The sequence below is a fragment of the Macaca thibetana genome, chromosome 10 (assembly GCF_024542745.1).
Source record: "Macaca thibetana thibetana isolate TM-01 chromosome 10, ASM2454274v1, whole genome shotgun sequence".
In the NCBI taxonomy this organism is placed as follows: Eukaryota; Metazoa; Chordata; class Mammalia; order Primates; family Cercopithecidae; genus Macaca; species Macaca thibetana.
Window position 1 is genome coordinate 8,222,060 of NC_065587.1, and position 18,908 is coordinate 8,240,967.

The 18,908-nt window shown below is 49.6% G+C and overlaps 4 protein-coding genes and 1 non-coding gene across 6 annotated transcripts in view; 3 read left to right on the forward strand and 2 right to left on the reverse strand.

The window, feature by feature from the left end:
- TSPO (translocator protein) overlaps positions 1–18,908 on the reverse strand; it is a 677,237-nt gene that overhangs the window by 558,534 nt on the left and 99,795 nt on the right. The gene's annotated exons all lie outside the window — the stretch shown is intronic.
- LOC126963638 (ribosomal RNA-processing protein 7 homolog A) overlaps positions 1–18,908 on the forward strand; it is a 198,025-nt gene that overhangs the window by 93,582 nt on the left and 85,535 nt on the right. The window lies entirely within an intron of this gene.
- Positions 1–18,908, forward strand: part of LOC126964031 (ribosomal RNA-processing protein 7 homolog A-like) — a 141,675-nt gene that overhangs the window by 90,467 nt on the left and 32,300 nt on the right. The window lies entirely within an intron of this gene.
- LOC126929956 (U12 minor spliceosomal RNA) lies at positions 3,029–3,178 on the reverse strand. Its single transcript, XR_007717386.1, has one exon. It is a non-coding gene; the product is annotated as a U12 minor spliceosomal RNA (small nuclear RNA).
- The window catches only part of POLDIP3 (DNA polymerase delta interacting protein 3), a 30,391-nt gene continuing 14,935 nt past the window's right edge, over positions 3,453–18,908 (forward strand). The window contains exons 1-3 of the mRNA XM_050805925.1: positions 3,453–3,634; positions 15,565–15,955; positions 16,657–16,743. Of these exons, the coding sequence (XP_050661882.1) occupies positions 3,576–3,634; positions 15,565–15,955; positions 16,657–16,743 (537 nt within the window). The 5' untranslated portion in view covers positions 3,453–3,575. The remainder of the gene's footprint in view (positions 3,635–15,564; positions 15,956–16,656; positions 16,744–18,908) is intronic.

Sequence of the window (18,908 nt, forward strand, 5' to 3'; positions counted from 1 at the left end):
GGACTGTGCTAGCAGTGGACACACATTAGGTCTCATCCTCATTTCTGTCCCTCTCTGAGGCTGAAAGGCACAGGATTTGAACACAGGCCTGCCTGAGCCCACAAGAGGCTACCTCCGGGACCTGGGAAAAGGGGATGAATTGGACCTGATTCCTACCCCCTGCAGGTCTATTTCCCCATTCAGAAAACGGGAGAGGGCTTTATGGCGGCTATTCTCCATTCAGACTCAACACCTTTATTTATTATTTTTGAGACGAAGTCTCGCTCTGTCTCCCAGGCTGGAGTGCAGTGACACAATCTCGGCTCCCTGCAACCTCTGCCTCCCGGGTTCAAGTGATTCTCTTGCCTCAGTCTCCGGAATACCTGGGATTACAGGTGTGCACCACCACACCGGCTAATTTTTTGTAGTTTTGGTAGAGACGGGGTTTCACCATGTTGGTCAGGCTGGTCTGAAACTCCTGACCTCAGGTGACCCACCTGCCTTGGCCTCCCAAAGTGCTGGGATCACAGGCATGAGCCACTGCACCTGGACAACACCTTTAAAGTAACAGTTGTAACGGGTCCTTTACACTCCAGAATTCACAGGCAGTGTCACCTACCTATGTGAAGAATTTAAAAATCAACACAGCTCCAAATGAGTTATAAAAGAGCAAGAAAGGAGACTGGGTGCGGTGGCTCACACCTGTAATCCCAGCACTTTGGGAGGCCGAAGTGGGTGGATCACCTGAGGTCAGGAGTTCGAGACCAGCATGGTGAAACCCCGTCTCTACTAAAAATACAAAAATTAGCAGGGCTTGGTGACATGTGCCTGTAATCCCAGCTACTGGGGGTGCTGAGGCAGGAGGATCGCTTGAACGTGGGAGACTAAGCTTGCAGTGAGCCAAGATCAAGCCACTGCACTCCAGCCTGGGCAACAGAGTGAGACACTGTCTCAAAAAAAAAAAAAAAAAAAAAAAAAGACTCTGGTGAAACAGACTATTTCTGCACGCAAACGCTGAGCCGGTCCCGGGGATACATGGGCAGGAGCAGAATCCCCGGAGTCGCGGCCGCAGACGCTGCCAGGCTCTACCGACTGGGGCGCGGCTTCCCGGGCGGGACCCGAATTCCTTCCGCTGCGGCGCAGCTGCTCTGCTAGAAACTCCGTTTGTTCTCACCGAGCAAAAAGTCCTGCGAGTCCACAAAAGACAGGGAGTGGGGCCCTGGCTGGGAGATCCGCAAGGGGCTTCACTCTGGGGATGCCCCGGGACGTTGGGAGGGCCAGAGCCCCACCAGTCCCCACCCCCACGTGCCCGCCATCCCTGTCTTTGGGACCAAACGTCCAAACAAAGCTCTGAAATGCCCCGGGGGAGGGGCCATCCCAGACTTAGATTACATGTTTATGATCAGTTGTGCTGACTTAAAAAAAAAAGAAAGTCGGCTGGGCGCGGTGGCTCACGCCTGTTATCTTAGCACTTTGGGAGGCCGAGGCGGGCAGATCGCCTGAGGTCAGGAGTTTGAGACCAGCCTGCTCAACATGGTGAAACCCCTGTCTGCACTAAAAATACAAAAATTAGCCAGGCGTGGTGGCACGCGCCTGTAATCCCAGCTCCTCGGGAGGCTGAGATAGAAGAATCGCTTGAACCCGGGAGGCGGAGGCTGCAGTGAGCTGAGATCATGCCACTGCACTCTAGCCTGGGCGACAGAGCGGGACTCCATCTCAAAAATAAAAACAAAAATAAAATCGTCCTCCGCATCTGCTCTACACTGCCCAGCTGACCCCACTGGCCAGCCTGTCCTCCCGTCGCGCGTTCCTCCTGGCACGCCTGGAAGGGAGGAAAGGCTTAATGGTCCCGTTTTATGGGTGAGGAAAAGAGGCCTGGGAAGGAGCCCGGAGTGGTGGGGTGAGCCTGTAGTCCCAACTACTCGGGAGGCTGAGGCAGAAGGATTGTACGATCGCTCTTACCCTCTTTCTTTCTTTCTTTCTTTTTTTTTTGAAATGGAGTCTTGCTGTGTTGCCCAGGCTGGAGTGCAATGGCGCGATGTCGGCTCACTGCAACCTCCGCCTCCCGAGTTCCAGTGATTCTTCTGCCTTAGTCTCCTGAGTAGGTGGGATTTCAGGCCGTGCCACCACACCTGGCTTTTTTTTTTTAATTTTTTTAATTTTTTTTTTTTTTAATTTCAGTAGAGACGGAGTTTCTCCGTGTTGGCCAGGCTGGTCTCAACCTCCTGACCTCAGGTGATCCACCCGCTTCGGCCTCCCAAAGTGCTGGGATTACAGGCGTGAGCCACCGTCACTGGCCTCTTACCCAGTTTCTGTACGGAGCTCCTGATGCCTGATGGCCAAGAGGACTTAACCCCATCTGTTCTAAGGGCATGGAGTGTATTTTTAGAGTGATTGGACAAATATGTGCCGAACACCTACCTCATGCCTGGCGCATGCTGGAGGCTGGGGTTGTATCAATGCAAAAGTCATTCCCTGTATTTAACACTTAAATGAATTAGTCTCTTTAACTCTCCCAACGCCCTATAAATTATTTGCTCCATAATACATATTAGGAAGACAGAGGCAGAGAGATGAAGTGCTTTGCTCGTGACGGTCACGCCGCCACCGGTCACGCCGCCACCGGGACGCGAGCCAGGCAGTCGTCCGGCTCTCACCCCCAAGAGCACTACATTATAAGGTCGCAAAGTGAAGACACGCTGTCATTAACTGAGCTGCTGTGTGAGGCCGGGGACGGACATATCTTTCTGAAGCACAGAGAAGCGGTTATACAGGGAAGTTTGGGAGAACTGGGTTAAGTCCGCATGTATGGAAATTGCCAGTTTCGTGGGTCACAACGTCAATATTGTGGGCAACCTTGGACTGACTCAATGCGCAGTTGGAGACAGCGATGAAGTGCAGAGCGTCCTCAGCCGGTGACTAGACTCCCTAGGAACTGGCGGCGTTGGCAGGAGAAGAAAACAAGAATGAGAACGCACCCACTGTGCACCGGAAAGAAACAGAAATTGCGCCACCCCGCGCCCAGTCTACTTTTCAGATGTAAAGGGATCGGGCAGATCGCAACTCCCAGGCATCCCGCAAAGTAGGCGGGTCACCTTAGGGGCGACCTTTACCCGCTCAAAAATTCGTCTCACATTAGCAGTGAGGATTCGGGCGTCACCCCGAATCGTTATTTTCCTTACTCATAAGTTTAAGGCATAAAGAAACAGTAACGCTTATTTCCTAGGTAATGAATCATATTCTCATTTGGCGTATGATGAGTATCATAGTTGACCGTTGAGGTAATGATCCACTTCCATTGAAGTTTGTCTTACTCGTTAATGAAATTATTTTGTTGCTTTTCATTTAATGTTTTTTCGTCGGAGAGAATAAATAATTCATAATGTGCCGACCTTCTGTATGCAGATGAGCAGCCAGCTCCGCGAAGGCTCACGGGGAGCGTCCCCGCCCCTTCCGGTTCTTGCTTGCGTTTAGCTGGCTGTCGCGAGAGTTGGTCGGCGGACGTCGGAAGTAGTTCGTCGCTCTGTAGCGGCCGAAGGGGCGGGCTCGCGGGCTGGGGGTGTCTCGGCAGCTTTCGGCTCGCTCGGCGGAGCAAGATGGCGGACATCTCCCTGGACGAACTCATCAGGAAGCGCGGGGCGGTGGCGAAAGGACGGTGAGAGACCTTTCTTTTCTTCGGGGTTTCGGGTCCGCGGCATAGTGGAGCTCGAGGCGGGGGAGGGAGCGGCCCGGGCGCGACGCGGAGGACCGGGTGCGCCCGCCCCCAACAGCAGCCGCGCTCCTCATTGGCCGGGCCGCCGCCGTCGCCGCAGCGGCCCCGACCGCCCGCCCACTGGCCGAGGTGCAGTCCCTCCGGCGGGCCTGGGAGGCCGACGGGGCCGCGGCGGGACAGGGTGCCGCCTCGTGGACTTGAGGGGCTGCACCCTAGGGCCCCCGCGTTCCGGGGTCCGGGAGTCTCGGCGGTGCAGCCCCCTGGCCTGTCTGGACTGGCATTTGGGCCCCGCTCCGTGATCTCGGGGCTGCTTGGTCTCCACCTATCTTATAGTTGAGGCAACCGAAGTTTAGCAGCAGGGAAGTGACTTGCTCCGACGGCCGAAGCTGAGGCGCAAGCCCAAATCCCCGTCCACGCAGCCTCTGTTAACACTCGCCTCCCTTTGTGCGGCGTCTTAAGTTTTCTAAGCCTGTTCGTATAAACGATGCCTCGTTTGATCTTTCACGGTCCTGTTGTCTGCTAGCAATTCATGTTACTCCACTTTTACTGATGGGGAACTTGAGGCTGGGAGTGGTAGAGTGACTTGCCCCAGACCACGGAGAACTGAGCGGCGGGGCTGAGTGCGATTTAATTGCTGGCTGAGTTGGCCTCCTGCATGGGCTTGAAAAACAAGTGGGCTGGGCTGGAGATTGGTTATTTCCTTAGGGAGAAGAAAGTGCTTGAGCTGGGTGAGGAGCCATGGAGGTGATTTGCAGTCATGTCTCCCAAACTTCCCCATGACCGTTAAATGTTATTAGTCATTTCAAGTCTTTGTGAGCTGAGTTCACCTGTATGAAGAAGTGAGAACTTTGCCCAATAGTTTCCCAACACGCATTAAGTTTAAGTGTCTTTGTAAATAGCCAGGATGTAAATATGTTAGATACTGTTTTCTCAGACATATGTTTTCTCAGCAGATGTTTATTTTTATTTATTTTTTGAGACGGAGTGTTGCTCCGTCGCCCAGGCTGGAGTGCAGTGGTGCGGTCTCGGCTCACTGCAACCTCCGCCTCCCCGGTTCCAGCGATTCTCCTGCCTCAGCCTCCCGAGTAACTGGGACTACAGGTGTGCACCACCACGCCTGGCTAATTTTTGTATTTTTAGTAGAGACGGAGGTTTCACTATGTTGGTCATGCTGGTTTCGAACTCCTGACCTCATGTGATCTACCCGCCTCGGCCTCCTAAAGTGCTGGGATTACAGGCGTGAGCCACAGGCCCGGCCATTCAGCGGATGTTTATTCATATCACCCGTGTGCCTGTGGCTAGGTTTTTCTCTTGATGTCTGAAATGTATCCCTCACCTCCTTCCCCATCTGGACACTTGTATCAACTACAACTGCCACCACCACCTGGTAATTCGTAGCCAGCACTTACCGGGCTTCTGGTTCATAACGGGCATGCATTAGTATTTGTTTCCTCAGCTACTGACTGCGAAAGCTTTCTCACATCTCCGCCTAGTGTCTGATGTGAAGTTGGCGCTGGCTCCTCTGGCCACTTCTAAATCCATCCAGTTTTTGTAGGTTCCTTTGGAAACGACAGAATGATCGACACCAGGTTCTTCTCTCTCTGAGGTCACTCCCCCAGTTTCTGACTACAGGTGGACCGCACTGTAGTCTATTTGATCTGTACGGTTTTGGCTTTAGTGTGTGCAGAGTTTTGTGTTGGGCAGTAGGTGGGGCTGCAGGAATGGGGTGAGGGGTATGTGTGGATCCACAGGAACAGGGGCCTTGCAGTTGGATATACCTGGCACGTGAAACAGTTGGGTTCTGTTTCCCTGGCCAGGGGACTTCTAAACTAGGCAGTTTCCTCATTTGTAATGGTGATTCCTGGTTGAAGGAATTAAATGTGAGAAAGGTTTTTTTATTGTTTTTTTTGGTTTTTTGTTTGAGACGGAGTCTCGCTCTGTCGCCTGGGCTGGAGTGCAGTGGCCGGATCTCAGCTCACTGCAAGCTCCGCCTCCCAGGTTTACGCCATTCTCCTGCCTCAGCCTCCCCAATAACTGGGACTACAGGCGCCCGCCACCTCGCCCGTCTAATTTTTTGTATTTTTTAGTAGAGACGGGGTTTCACGTTGTTAGCCAAGATGGTCCTGATCTGCTGACCTCGTGATCCGACCGTCTCGGCCTCCCAAAGTGCTGGGATTACAGGCTTGAGCCTCTGCACCCGGCCGGGTTTTTTTTGTTTTTGTTTTGAGATGGAGTCTCACTGTATTGTCCAGGTTGGAGTGCAGTGGCACAGCCTTGGCACACTGCAACCTCTGCCTTCCGGGTTTAAGCGATTCTGCTGCCTCAGCCTCCCAAGTAGCTGGGATTACAGGTGCTTAACACCACACCTGTCTAATTTTTGTATTTTAAGTAGAGATGGGGTTTCACCATGTTGGCCAGGCTGGTCTGGAACTCCTCACCTCAGGTGATCCACCCCCCTCGGCCTCCCAAAGTCCTGGGATTACAGGCATGAGCCACCACGGCCCGCCAGAAGGTATGTTTTAAAGTTTGTGCCATGTGGCAAGTGTTCAGCAAAGGCTGGTAATTATCTTGAACCTTTCCTTAAAGGAATAGAAGCACACAGTGCCCCTGGAGCATAGGTGAGCACTGGGACTCTGGAGTCACCGTCAGGGTTCCAATCCCCGCTTCTCCCACTTTCCGTAGAACCCTCTGCAAGTTACTTAACCATGCCTTGCTCTCTTTACTTATCTATAAAACATGAGTAATGTCTACTTTATTAGGTTATTGTCAGGATCGAGTGAATTAATATACCTAAAATGCATTGAAAAGTTTCTCACAACGGGCACTTAAGTGCTTGATAGATGTTAGTTTTCGTTATTGTCATTGAAGGCTTCTTAAGGAGTAACGTGATTCAATTTTTAGCACGAGAATATTGCTTTGTCATTATGTGAGGATTGGATTGGGCCAAAGAGTGCAGGCAGAGAGACTAGTGTGGGAGAACCTGGAGTGCATGCTGGGTTTGAGTTAAATCTTCTGTAAACTCCATTTTTATCTCACTTGCACAACCAACAAAGAAAAACTAGATCCAGGGGTCCCTGTTAAGATAATGTGAAGGATCTGAACAAATTCAATGAACAGATGTCATTTCCTGCAGTAAGTTTATTTTTATTTTATGTCTTTATATTTTTTGAGTTGGAGCCTCGCTCTGTTGCCCAGGCTGGAGTGCAGTGACATGATCTCAGCTCACTGCAACCTCTGGCTTCCAGGTTCAAGCGATTCTCCTGCCTCAGCCTCCCAAGTATCTGGGACCATAGGCATGCACCACCACGCCTGGTTAATTTTTTGTATTTTTAGTAGAGACGAGGTTTCACCATGTTGGTCACGCTGGTCTTGAATTCCTGATCTCAAATGATCCACCCCCGTCAGCCTCCCAAAGTGCTGGGATTACAGGTGTGAGCCAGTGCACCCGGCCATATATTCTATTTTACATACTGCCTAGAAGAAATCTGCATACTTGGAACTGTGGTTTTAATGTTACATGGATGTTCCAGGAAGAATTTTGTTGTTTAAGAAAGTTTTTTTCCCCTTGGTAGAAATAGCCAAAGATCCAGCTTGAGGAAGTGTAAATAACCTCTTTCCCCAGCACTCTGCTCACTTTGTTTCCTGTGATCCCAAGGATCACATTTGTGGAATGTGCTTGTTCTCAAAAGCAGCCGTTCTGTTTTGTGTTCTTCACACCTTTTGAGTCAAGAAAAGGGTCATAGCTGGATGCAGTGGTGGCTCGTGCCTGTAACTGCCGCTGTGAGGGAGGCTAAGGCAGGAGGATTGCCTGAGCCCAGGAGTTCAAGGCTGCAGTGACCCATGCTTGCACCACTGCACCCCAGCCTGGTTGACAGAGCAAGACCTCATCTCTTTAAAAAGGAAAGAGAAGAGTCATTACCATTATTATTACCTAGGCCTCCAATTAATTATTAAAAGATTCCTTGACTAATGGGAAATGATTGAACCAGAAGGGGGTCGTTTTGAGTGATACCTTCTTCCATGGTGAGATGCTGTCTTTCCTTACCAGAGCACATCTCCAGTGACTTTAGTTGCGAAAGATGCGTAGAGAGTCTCCTCAGGATAGCATTAGGCACCAGTTGCAGTGCTGGCCTGCCCCTCATGTTGGTTTCTTCCTTTATTTATTTGAGACAGGGTCTTGCTCTGTTGTCCAGGCTGGAGTGCAGTGGCAAGATCACGGCTCACTGCAACCTCTGCCTCCTGGGCTTAAGCATTCTTCCTGCCTCAGCCTACCAAGTAACTGGGACCACAGGCATATGCTATCATGCCTGGCTAATTATTTTTGTATTTTCTGTAGAGACGAGGTCTCGCCACGTTGCCGGGGCTGGTTTCGAACTGCTGGACTCAAGCAGTCCTCCTGCCTCTACCTCACAGAGTGCTGGGATTACAGGCGTGAGCCCCTGTGCCCAGCAGTTTCTTCCTTTAGATATGAGAGCATCCCCAGTTAAGTCAGTTGACATGTCCCTTCTTGTTAGTTTGATGAGTTTAACCCTCAGTGAATAGCTTGCTATCTGCTGCCTCCAAGCAGTTCAGTGTGGCAGCCTTGAGTGTGCTGGAGGCTAGAGTTAAGCAGCTCTCTGGGCCAGATGCCTTATCTGGGGAGTCCTTGGAGCTGGAAGTGGGAGGTTGTGGGGGGACAGGGTGGATTGTAAACTTTGCAGTTCAGCTCAGGACTCTGATCCTGGTGCTGACCGCTTGTTTCCTTGTTGAAATAAGATAAAGGAAATATAAACCTAAACACAAAAGGGAGGAAATGGGTTATTACATAACTCTAGGCAAAGAATTATGTTTTAAAATGAAACATCTGCACAAGACTCTTGGGTAAGGGGATAGTATTTTATTTTATTTTATTTATTTTTGAGACGGAGTTTTGCTCTTGCTGCCCAGGCTGGAGTACAATGGTGCAATCTCAGCTCACCGAAACCTCCACCTCCTGGGTTCAAGCGATTCTCCTGCCTCATCCTCCTGAGTAGCTGGGACTACAGGTGTGCGCCACTACGCCTGGCTAATTTTTTGTATTTTTAGTAGAGACAGGGTTTCATCATGTTGGTCAGGCTGGTCTCAAACTCCTGACCTCAGGTGATGCGCCCGCCTTGGCCTCCCAAGGTACTGGGATTAAAGGCGTGAGCTAGTGCGCCCAGCAGGGGAAAGTATTTTAGTGTCTTGTTTTTCTTTGTGTTGCTTTTTTTTTTTTTTTTTGAGACGGAGTCTCTCTCTGTCCCCCAGGCTGGAGTGCAGTGGCACGATCTCCGCTCACTGCAAGCTCCGCCTCCGAGGTTCATGCCATTCTCCTGCGTCAGCCTCCCAGGTAGCTGGGACTACAGGCGCCCACCTCTACTCCCAGCTAATTTTTTTGTGTGTGTTTTTAGTAGAGACGGGTTTTCACCGTGTTAGCCAGGATGATCTCGATCTCCTGACCTCGTGATCCGCCCACCTCGGCTTCCCAAAGTGCTGGGATTACAGGCGTGAGGAGGCACTGCGCCCGGCCTTTTCTTTGTATTTCTAAAACACCTAATTCAGAGTTGACCCTCAGTCATAATTAGAATTAAGCTGTTTTCTCTCTATAAAAATGACCTAAACACATACATCCCCTAACCCAGAAGTTTTTTTTGTTTGTTTGTTTTTTTAAGACAGAGTCTTGCGCTGTGGCCCAGACTGGAGTGCATTGGTGCGATCTTGGCTCACAGCAACCTCCGCCTCCCATAACCCAGAGGATTTGAAACCCGTGGGTTAAAATCTACTTTATAATAATCCAGGGCCCCACTTCATGGGCCTGAATCCTTTGGACTGGACATCTGTCCTGAGCGGGCTGTAGCCCTGCCCTCCCCAGACAGAGCCAGGAGGGTGAAATATTCCTATAGCCCAGACAGACCCTCCCTGCTGGTCATCACATGTATGCCAGGTTCCCGTTGGGGATATAGGGGAGAGAATTTGGGGTCCAGGGAGTGTTTGCCTTCTCACCTGCCAGCAGCACTCTTGCCAGGACCTCGCGGAATACCTGCTGAAGGCCTGGAAGCAGTTGCAGAGCTGTAGTTTCAGTGTGATGGATGTGGGGCGTTACGAGACTCACTCAAAACCTTCCTCCTTCCCCCTCCCAAACATTTACTGAGGATAAAAGTGCAGGATGTGTTTTGGGAACGTCAGTAGTCACTACTGTGGGGAGTGAGGCTGCAGCCATAAGCTGGAGCCAGACCCGAGGCTCCCCCCAGGGGTTGGGCTTTGTTAAGGAGCCCTCAGCAGTTCCAGAAGCGGAAGGGTAACATAATTGAGTCTATGTTTTAGAGACCTACCCCTAGCAGGAGTGTTGATTTGAAAAATTTCCGATGACTAATGCCTGCCTGAAACCAGTACGGCTGCCTGCTGGGATGAATAGCTGTCTTTTCATGCAGGAAGAGCAGCTGTGATTATAAAAAGCCTGAACACTGAAGCCCCCTCAAGCTGTTCACGAAAGAAGTTGAAAGCACTGGTGGAACCAGGGAACTGAGTGCATCAGATTGAGGGGAAATAGCTTACTCCTTCCCACCGTGAGGAGCTCCTACTACATCCTCAACTACCGTTACCTCCCACCCACAAATGTGCCTGTTAGGCTGTTCAAATCGATAAAAATGCCAGCACAAAGCATCTTGGTGGTCCTCCCTGCCAAGCAGGCACTGTGCTGTGTGAGTTCTCAGTGTGTGCACTGCCCGCTTGCCTCGCTGCTTGTGCTCACCTTTTGGTCACTAGAGAGTGCTCTGTATCCCTGGGCATGACCGGAGTCCTAATATTTCTTCAGCCTGGGGACAGTGTTCATCCTTCCTTTATATATGTGTAAATTTTTAAGGGTTTAACAACATATTGAAACTGAATTACCAGACACTAATAAGGAAGATTGTTTCTTTTTGTTTTGGTGGTGGTTTTTGGTTTTGTTTTTTGTTTTTGTTTGTTTTGTTTTGATTTTTGAGATAGGGTCTTGTTCTGTCACGCAGACTGGAGTCCAGTGGCGTGATCTTGGCTCACTGCAGCCTGGACCTCCTGGGCTTAGTTGATCCTCCTGCCTTGGCCTCCTGAGTAGCTGTGACTACAGGTGTGCATCAACACTTGCAGCTAATTTTTTTGTATCTTTTGTAGAGACAGGGTTTTGCCATGTTGCCCAGGCTGGTCTCGAACACCTGGGCTCAAGCAGTCTGTCTGCCTTGGCCTCCCAAAGTGTCAGGATTACAGGCATGAGCTACTGCTCCCGGCCTTTTTTATTTTTTAAAGTTTTTTCTTAACTCTTCCAGTTCTGATGCTTACTTTTAACCCATGCTTATTTAATTGATGCTTGAACCAGGCACAGTGAAGTTCAAACCCATTCCTCACCCGTTAGTAGCTCTTGGGATAGTTTATCTCCTTGGTTCTGAGTTTCCTCATTGATAGAATGTGAACAATAACCTGATTCACGGGGTTGTAACATTTAAAGGATGTTTAAAGCTGAGCATGGTGGCTCCAGACTTAGAAGGCTGAGGCAGGAGGTCAAGGCTGAAGTAAGCTGTGATCACTGCACTCCAGCCTGGGCAACCGAATGAGATTCTGTCCTTTCAATTTTTTTTTTTTTTTTTGTGAGAGGGAGTCTTGCTCTGTCGCCCAGGCTGGAGTACAGTGGTGCGATTTCGGTTCACTGCAAGTGCCGCCTCCTAGGTTCACACCGTTCTCCTGCCTCAGCCTCCCGAGTAGCTGGGACTACAGGCACCCGCCACCGCACCTGGCTAATTTTTTTTTTTTTTTGTATTTTTAGTAGAGGCGGGGTTTCACCATGTTAGCCAGGATGGTCTCGATCTCCTGACCTCATGATCTGCCCGCCTCGGCCTCCCAAAATGCTGGGATTACAGGCGTGAGCCACCGCACCCGGCCCTCTGCTTTCATTTTTATAGAGATGGAGTCTCACTTTGTTGCCCAGGCTGGTCCTGAACGCCTGGGCTCAAGCCGTCGTCCTGCCTCAGCCTTCCAAAGTGCTGAGATTACAGGTGTGAGCCACCATGCCCAGGGAGTCTGGCTATGTTTCCCATGCTATTCTTGATCTCCTGGGCTCAAGCCATCCTCCTACTTTGACCTCCCAAAGTGCTGAGATTACAGGCATGAGCCACTGTGCCCAGCCTTGTCTCTTAAAAAAAAAAAAAAAAAAAAAAAAGTCTGTGCCAAAAATTGTCAACCTGTAGTGAGTAATACTCAAAAGTTTTCATTGATCGTGTCCTTTATTTTTTTTGAAACAGTCTTGCTCTGTCGCCCAGGCTGGAGTGCAGTGGTGTAATCTTGACTTACTGTAACCTCCATCACCTGGGTTCACGCGATTCTCCTGCCTCAGCCTTCCGAGTAGCTGAGATTACAGGTGCGTGCCACCACATCTGGCTGATTTTTGCATTTTTAGTAGAAACGGGGTTTCACCATGTTGGCCAGGCTGGTCTTGAACACCTGACCTCAAGTGATCCACCTGCCTTGGCCTCCCAAAGTGCTGGGATTACAGGTGTGAGTCACTGCACCTGGCCTAGCTGCAGGTTTCTGAGGTTACCCCAAAGGATAGCCCCAGTTTGTCCATGACTTTGCAGGCCATGGAACACAAAGCCTAGGATAGCCCAGTCCTAGGGAGGGTGGATGCCATCTAGCACATACAACCATTTCTTTCTAATCGTGCATGCCGGCCCCCTGAACACCCCCTTCCTTTGGCCCTGCTTTCTCTAGTGCCTCCATCTCCCAGAGTCCTCACATTAAAAAATAGGGCAGGGCCGGGCACCATGGCTCACGCCTGTAATCCCAGCACTTTGGGAGGCCGAGGCGGGTGGATCACAAGGTCAGGAGATCGAGACCACGGTGAAACCCCGTCTCTACCAAAAATACAAAAAATTAGCCAGGCGCGGTGGCGGGCGCCTGTAGTCCCAGCTACTCAGGAGGCTGAGGCAGGAGGATGGCGTGAACCCAGGAGGCGGAGCTTGCAGTGAGCTGAGATCGCACCACTGCACTGCAGCTTGAGCGACAGCGCTAGACTCCGTCTCAAAAAATAAAATAAATAAATAAAAAATAGAGCAGGGATGGGCAAGTAAACCTTAAGCCTTATCTGATTAACTGTATAAATGACCCTTCTACCTAGAACTCACTGGAAAATCTTTAAATCTTAATTTGCCACTTTCCAAAGAGAAAAATGATGGCATGCATCACTGCCTGTTTTAGTCCATTTAGGCTGCTATAAGAAAACACCATAAGCTGGGTAGCTTATAGAAAACAGAAACTGCCGGGCGCAGTGGCTCACTCCTGTAATCCTAGCACTTTGGGAGGCCAAGACGGGCAGATCACGAGATCAGGAGATCGAGACCATCCTGGCTAACACGATGAAACCCCGTCTCTACTAAAAATATGAAAAATTAGCCGGGCATGGTGGTGGGCGTCTGTAGTCCCAGCTACTCGGGAGGCTGAGGCAGGAGAATGGCGTGAACCCAGGAGGCGGAGCTTGCAGTGAGCCGAGATAGCGCCACTACACCCCAGCCTGGGCAACAGAGCGAGAGGAGTCTCAGAAAACAACAACAACAACAAGGCCGGGCGCGGTGGCTCAAGCCTGTAATCCCAGCACTTTGGGAGGCCGAGACGGGCGGATCACGAGGTCAGGAGATCGAGACCATCCTGGCTAACACGGTGAAACCCCGTCTCTACTAAAAAAATACAAAAAACTAGCCGGGCGAGGTGGCGGGCGCCTGTAGTCCCAGCTACTCGGGAGGCTGAGGCAGGAGAATGGCGTAAACCCAGGAGGCGGAGCTTGCAATGAGCTGAGATCCGGCCACTGCACTCCAGCCTGGGCGACAGAGCGAGACTCCGTCTCGAAAAAAAAAAAAAAAAAAACAACAACAACAACAAAACACACACACACAGAAAAAACAGAAACTTCCTTCTCACAGAGAGTCTGGGACGTCTAGGATCAGGATGCTGGCGGATTCCATGTCTGATGAGGGCCTGCCTGCTTCCTGGTTCTAGATGGTCTTTTTGCTGAGTCCTCACATGGTGGAAGGGGCCAGGGAGCTTTCTGGGGCTTCTTCCTTATAAAGGGCACTAATCCCATTCATGAAGTCTCTGTCCTCATGACTTAATCACTTCCCAAAGGCCCCCACCTCCTACCACCATCACATTGCAGATTAGGTTTCAACAGAGGAATTTTGGGGGGACACATGTTCAGTCTGTATTGCCGCCGTAGGTCTGGTACTGGCATATTGAAGGCAGTGGGTGTTTTTCCATTATTTGAGGTATAACAAGATGAAGGTCCAGGTTTGCTTTTATTGGTACCAGGTAGGCTCACCTTTGGCTATACTTCTGGTATTTATTAGCAAAGGAACTGACAGCCAGTCTTCACTCCAACCACTTGAATGCAGCAGTGGGAGAGTGCCAGTGACTGGCCCAGTATGAGAGATGCCTCCTGGGAGGTCCAGGCAGTGAAGTGGGAGGCAGTATAGGAACTCGTTTGTGCAGCAGTTTACCCTCTAACACCAGGTCAGAGATCCTCAACATGGCTCTTCTCCAGAATCACCCATGGAGTTAGAAATGCAGATGACCAGGCTTCCCCCCAGATTTTGGATTCAGTATCTAGGGTGGGATCTGGATAGCTCCGTATTTAAGAAGTGCCACCGGAGTTTCTGACACTCAGCCAGGGCTCAGTGCTGCTTAGGAGGTGCTGGGCCCTGCAAAAGGAATGAACCCCATTCTCCTCCCCCAGCCCCACCCAGGTAGGGAGAGAAAAAAGGAAACAAGCATGTGTAAAAATAGGCACAGAGAAGAGCTGGTCTGGAGAAATCGGGGAGGATTTTCCAAAGAGCACACCTTGACATAGGAGTCCCCAGGTGGAGCTTCTGCCACGGGAGTGGCCATTGATGGTAGCTACTGTAGAGAGGCCTGAGGGTGGCAGGTGACAGAAGAAGCCCAAAGACCTTGGGGAGGATCTCCAGTGCTGTACTGGGGAGGGCCGTCTGTTCACTTTGAAGCCATTGTAGGCCAACAGAGGAACCCAAGAAAGAGACCAGGGCCTGTTTATGGAGTTTCATTCATTTCCAATTAAAAATACATATTTTATTTTAAATTCAGGAAGTGCATGTACATGTTTGTTCCATGGATTATATTGCATACAAATGAGGATTAGGCTTCTAGTGTACCCATTACTCAAACAGTGAACCCTGAACCCATCATTTCCAATTTCAGTGGTTTCTGTATTTGATATTTTTGCTATTTCAACTTTATGTTTCTTTCCTACCAAGTCTTTGTGTTTTCTGTTTTCCTCTAGCTCTAAGCCAGACCCACATGTTTGCTCTCTTGGTCCTAGCCCAGTAGATGGTGTCTGCCTTCCTTAAAGACACTCTTTGTTAGTCATTGAGCCTCTCCAAACCTACTTCTCCGACTGTGAAGTGGGCATAGTAAGTACTTCTCAGGGTGCTGAGAGGGCTGAGTGAGAACATGGATGGGGATGGGCCTTGGAAACTAAAGTTACTCTTCAGATGAGTGGGATTATGTTTGGTGGATGTTTATTTTATTTGACTGGCATTGTTGGGAAGTTATTGTCCATGTTGATGTCTCAAGACAGGTGGTCTAGGAAGCGAAACAGTCTTAGCTAGTGATAAAACTTGCCAGCCCCTCCCTCTTAATTTTGCTTAAAATGCAAAGTTAAAAGCCATCATGAAACCAGGAAAGGAGTCATCATGTAAGCATAATTATTTACTCAGGCACAGGCAAGGAATTGCTTTCTGATTCTCCAGGACCTCCTCTGTCCCCAGTGTTACCACAGTTCCACTTTCATAGACTGCTGTTGATATCCAGATCCACTTAATATTGATTGCAATTTGTATTTACAGGCTTAATGCCAGACCGGGGGTTGGAGGTGTCCGATCTCGAGTTGGGATCCAGCAAGGCCTTCTCAGCCAGTCAACACGCACAGCCACCTTCCAGCAGAGATTTGATGCCCGGCAAAAGATTGGCCTCTCAGATGCCCGGCTCAAACTGGGAGTCAAGGATGCCCGGGAGAAGCTTTTGCAGAAAGATGCCCGATTTCGGATCAAAGGGAAAGTGCAGGATGCCAGAGAGATGTTGAACTCTCGCAAGCAGCAGACCACGGCGCCCCAGAAGCCCCGCCAGGTCACTGATGCCCGGGAGAAGATTAGCTTGAAGAGGAGTTCCCCTGCTGCCTTCATAAACCCACCTATTGGGACAGTGACCCCTGCTCTGAAACTCACCAAAACCATCCAGGTAAGTTGTGGCTTTTGTCATGAATTCCCAGAAAGCTAGTAACAAAGGTAGATTTAGAGGCAAGGTGCCAGGAGTGATTGGGCAAAACTACTATCTCTCAAGTGTTGGTATAGCACTTTGCTCCTTACAGAGGCTTTAAGTACGTTATAGCCAAGGAACTATACAAGGAAGGAAGGGTATTATCTCAGTTCTGTACAAAAGAAAGAGGAGGCCCATAGAAATTTAGTGACTTTCCCAAGTGAGATACTGGTGGAAGAGAGAGGAAAGGACAAAAGATTTATTGAGCACATGCCATGTGGCAAGCACTTAACATACATGATCTTACAGTCCTCACTCCACCCCCAGGCCCAGTGGGATTTGCCCTGAGTCCAGGGCACTGGCCACCCTTCACAGCTGCCACCACAGAGGGAAAGGAAACAATGTCGTTTAACCTTCATAGCAGCTTTGGTAATAGGAACAGCAGCGGCCACAGCAAACATTTACTGAGCCAAGTCCGTTAAGCCCTACATGTGCATTACCATGTGGTCTCTGGGTTGATGATGATTCTTTTACTTCCTACTGTGGGGGATAAGGCCCTCTGTAGTGCCTTTTACCAAAGACCAAAGCTGCATGCGCACCATGTATCAAGTTCAGTAACCCCCTCCTTCTAGAGACTGCATGTGGACCCTGTGGGGTGAATTCTGACCACTGAGTGTTTCCAGGTTCCACAGCAGAAAGCCATGGCACCACTTCATCCTCATCCTGCTGGAATGAGAATCAATGTTGTCAATAACCACCAGGCCAAACAGGTAGAGTGAGTGAGAGAGAGAGTGTGTGTGTACATAGTGAACATGTAGGCGTGCACATGTTTTTTAATGAGGCCTACTTGGGTGCATGGACTGAGGCTTGCTCCCAAGGTTCCCAGTTGATAGTACTGGAGGCAGGGTTACAGTGAACTTTTTGCAATTTAAAGAAGAAACTTCTTTTTTTTTTTTTTTTTTGAGACGGAGTCTCGCTCTGTCGCCAGGCTGGAGTGCAGTGGCGTAATCTCGGCTCACTACAACCTCTGCCTCCCGGGTTCAATTGATCCTCCTGCCTCAGCCTCCTGAGTATCTGGGACTACAGGCATGCACCACCACACCCCACTAATTTTTGTATTTTTAGTAGAGATGGGGTTTCACAGTGTTCGCCAGGCTGGTCTCAATCTCTTGACCTTGTGATCCGCCCACCTCAGCTTCCCAAAGTGCTGGGATTACAGGCATAAGCCACCGCACCCAGCCAAAAAGCGACTTCTTAATAGATTCTTAATAGAGGAAGGGAGGCATAGGGGGCAGAGAGGCTAATAAAATTTTTGTTGTTGTTGTTAATTTTTTTTTAAATAAAAGTTCTATGTGCTTAATATAGAAAACTTGCCAAAAAGTCCCTCAAGTTCCTATTATCCAAAGCCAATCACTGTTGAAATTTTGCCATAGTTCCTTACATGTCCCCCCACCCCCCGCTTTTTTTTTTTTTTTTTTTTTTTTTTTTTTTTTTTTTTTTGGAGACAGGGTCTCACTCTGTCCCCCAGGGTGGAGTGCAGTGGTGCAGTCATGGCTCACTGCAGCCTTGACTTTCTGGGCTCAAATGATCCTCCCACCTCAGCCTCCTGAGTAGCTGGGATCACAGGTGCATACCACCACATCTGGCTAATTTTTGTAGAGATAGAGTCTTGCCATGTTGCCCAGGCTGGTCTCCAACTCCTGGGTTCAGTCGATCCTCCTGCCTCGGCCTCCCAAAGTGCTGGGGTTACAGGCACAGGTGTGAGCCACCATGCCCAGCCTGTTTTTTTGTTTTTTGTTTTTTTGAGACGGAGTTTCGCTCTTGTTGCCCAGGCTGGAGTACAGTGGCACAATCTCAGCTCACCACAACCTACAGGCCTCCCGGGTTCGAGTGATTCTCCTGCCTCTGCCTCCCAAGTAGCTGGGATTCCAGGCATGCGCCACCACGCCTGGCTGATTTTGTATTTTTAGTAGAGATGGGGTTTCTCCATGTTGGTCAGGCTGGTCTCAAACTCCTGACCTCAGGTAATCTGCCTGCCTTGGCCTCCCAAAGTGCTGGGATTACAGGTGTGAGCCACCGTGCCCAGCCCCAGTCTGTTTTTTACTTAACTCATAGTTGTGGTTGTGGTTCTTTTCTTTTTTTTTTTTTTTTTTTGAGGCTGAGTCTCACTCTGTCACCCAGGCTAAAGTGCAGTGGCGCCATCTCGGCTCACTGCAAGCTCCGCCTCACAGGTTCACACCATTCTCCTGCCTCAGCCTCCTTAGTAGCTGGGACTACAGGTGCCCACCACCGTGCCTGGCTAATTTTTTTTTTTTAATTTTTAGTAGAGACGGGGTTTCACCGTGTTAGCCAGGATGGTCTTGATCTGCTGACCTCGTGATCCGCTCTCCTCGGCCTCCCAAAGTGCTGGGATTACAGGCGTGAGCCACTGCGCCCAGCCATGGTTATATTCTTATCCACTTTTCTATCATTCTTTTTTCACTTTGTAACTCAAGCATTTTTCTGCGACATTTCACATTTACTGTAAACGTTTTAGTAATTACAAAATCCATATAGTTGGCATTCCAGTTTTATTTAAACCATTTTCCTGTCATTTTCACTGTTAGAAATCCTTCTGCTATGAACATCTTTGTAGATAAAGTTCTTACTAGGGTTTGGATTTATTTCTGTAGGTCATATTAACAAGGATGGACTTTCCAAGCCAAAGGATATAAAGGAACATTTTAGGAACTCTTCGTAGATACTGCCCACTGGGAAAAAGGGACTTCTGATGTATCTGGAAGTTGTAGGACTTTCACTGGGCCCTTGTTGACAGGGAGTTCGCCTGTCAGGACTTGTGCCCCAGTCTTTCCAGGCACCATCACCCCTGTGCCCACTTCTACTTTGGTCCCTTTCTCTCTCCAGCAGCCATTTCCTTGCCATGCCTGTTCTAGAT